This window comes from Centroberyx gerrardi, chromosome 22, assembly GCF_048128805.1.
Source record: "Centroberyx gerrardi isolate f3 chromosome 22, fCenGer3.hap1.cur.20231027, whole genome shotgun sequence".
Classification (NCBI taxonomy): Eukaryota; Metazoa; Chordata; class Actinopteri; order Beryciformes; family Berycidae; genus Centroberyx; species Centroberyx gerrardi.
In genome coordinates, this window is record NC_136018.1 from 1,002,782 (window position 1) to 1,004,473 (window position 1,692).

A 1,692-nucleotide genomic window follows, 5' to 3' on the forward strand; every position below is an offset into this window, starting at 1 on the left:
TGTTGAAGACAGGTTTAACCTCAGACTTCCATGGATCTGTTTGAAGTTTTCACATATTTCACATTTTTGTTGTTTGAGTTTGAGATTCCCAGCGTCTGCAGACGCCTGCTCTGAACATGGACCTAATATAGACTGCAGTAGAATAGAACAGAACAGAATAGAATACAATAGAATAGAACTTTTGTCCATCCTGAAAAATCATTTTTCAGTCAGTGCAGGGAAACACAGTAACATGAAAATCACATCTATCAGAACATGACAGTTTTCTCTTTCCATCAAACTGTCGAGCAAATTTTACACAAACTTTTAAAATGTTGCAAAAGATAAAATGCAAATTAAAAGTTTTTCCATCAGCTGGACTCAAGAGAATAAATGAATCATCTTCCTGAATGTCACAAAAAAACAAAAGCATCCACAGAAAATGGAAAATAATTTTTTATTGTCTTGGTTAGGGTTAGTTTGTTCTGGTAAAGTTTCACTTCTTGTTTTCACAGAAAAGTTTTTCCTGTGAAGTGTTTTTGCGTGAGCGTTGACGCTGGTTTCCATGGAAACGGATGATAAATGGATTCATCAGTTTGGTATCTGACTGACGAAGATAATTCTGTTTCATCTAAAACATGTGTGTGTGTGTGTGTGTGTGTGTGTGTCATTGTGTTAGACAGACCAGACCCACACCCACTGGTATTTTTTTTATTCTCTCTTTCTCTCTCTCCCTCCCTCCCTCTGTCTCTCACACACACACACACACACACACACACACTGTTGTTGTTTGACAAACTGAGTCATGGTGTTTCTAGTGTTTGTTTGTGATTATGTATTTGTTTGTTTGTTGTTTCTCCTTCAGGTCCGGCGGTTCGTTTCAGCAGCTTCTCCTCCGCCGGGCCGACGCCCCCTCCTCTGATTGGCCAGCACACCGTGCAGGTGCTGAGGGACACCTTGTCCTACAGTGATGATGTCATCAAAACGCTGCTGGAGTCGGGGGCAGTGGCTCAGAATGAAGTGTCCTGATTGGCCAGGAAGGTTTCACAGCGTACGGACAGCAGGGAACATCGTCCCAATGATTCACCGCAAAACTGATTTGGATCAAAACTTAAAGGCTGAAGAAGAAAAATGAATGAATCCACACAATGAAAAAACTGATTTATCAAAGAATCAGCCAGTAAAATCATTTTTGGATCGCTGCTTTAATGCAACGACTGAGTCACAGCAAATGAGGTTTCCAGGTTTCTGAGAATCATTTGATGTGCAACAGGAAAAAACAAATGTTAGATGTCACAAAACATTTTGGATCATACTTTAAGGTGCTGATTATGAAGAAGAAACAATTAAGAATACACAGAAACAATCAGATGTGCAACAAAAAAGCAAAATTTTTAAAAATGTTCAGATCACTGTTTTATAACACTAAAGAATCCAGAGAAACCTGACAAAAGGAGTGATTTCACAGATGTGCACTCCATGTTATTTAATAGTATTTATGGGTAAAATGTTTGTTTATGACATTTACCCTTGACTGTTAAAACACATGAAGCACTTAGTGTTTGTGCAGGACAGCAGTCAGGTTAACTACACTACTACTAACACTAGAGCTGATTGGCTGCTGAAGGATGATGTCATTCAAACATTCGGCTCCAGCTAATTTCTCCATGCGAACAAACAAGGAAGCGAGGCGACTGGTTTCTCCGGCTGGTT

At 39.5% G+C, this 1,692-nt stretch overlaps 1 protein-coding gene across 1 annotated transcript in view; it reads left to right on the plus strand.

Moving 5' to 3' along the window:
- Window positions 1-1,117, plus strand: part of sugct (succinyl-CoA:glutarate-CoA transferase) — a 115,849-nt gene extending 114,732 nt beyond the window's left edge. The window contains exon 14 of the mRNA XM_078291365.1: window positions 845-1,117. Coding sequence (XP_078147491.1) covers window positions 845-1,008 — 164 coding nt within the window. The 3' untranslated portion in view covers window positions 1,009-1,117. The remainder of the gene's footprint in view (window positions 1-844) is intronic.
- The last annotated feature ends 575 nt before the right edge of the window (window positions 1,118-1,692 follow it).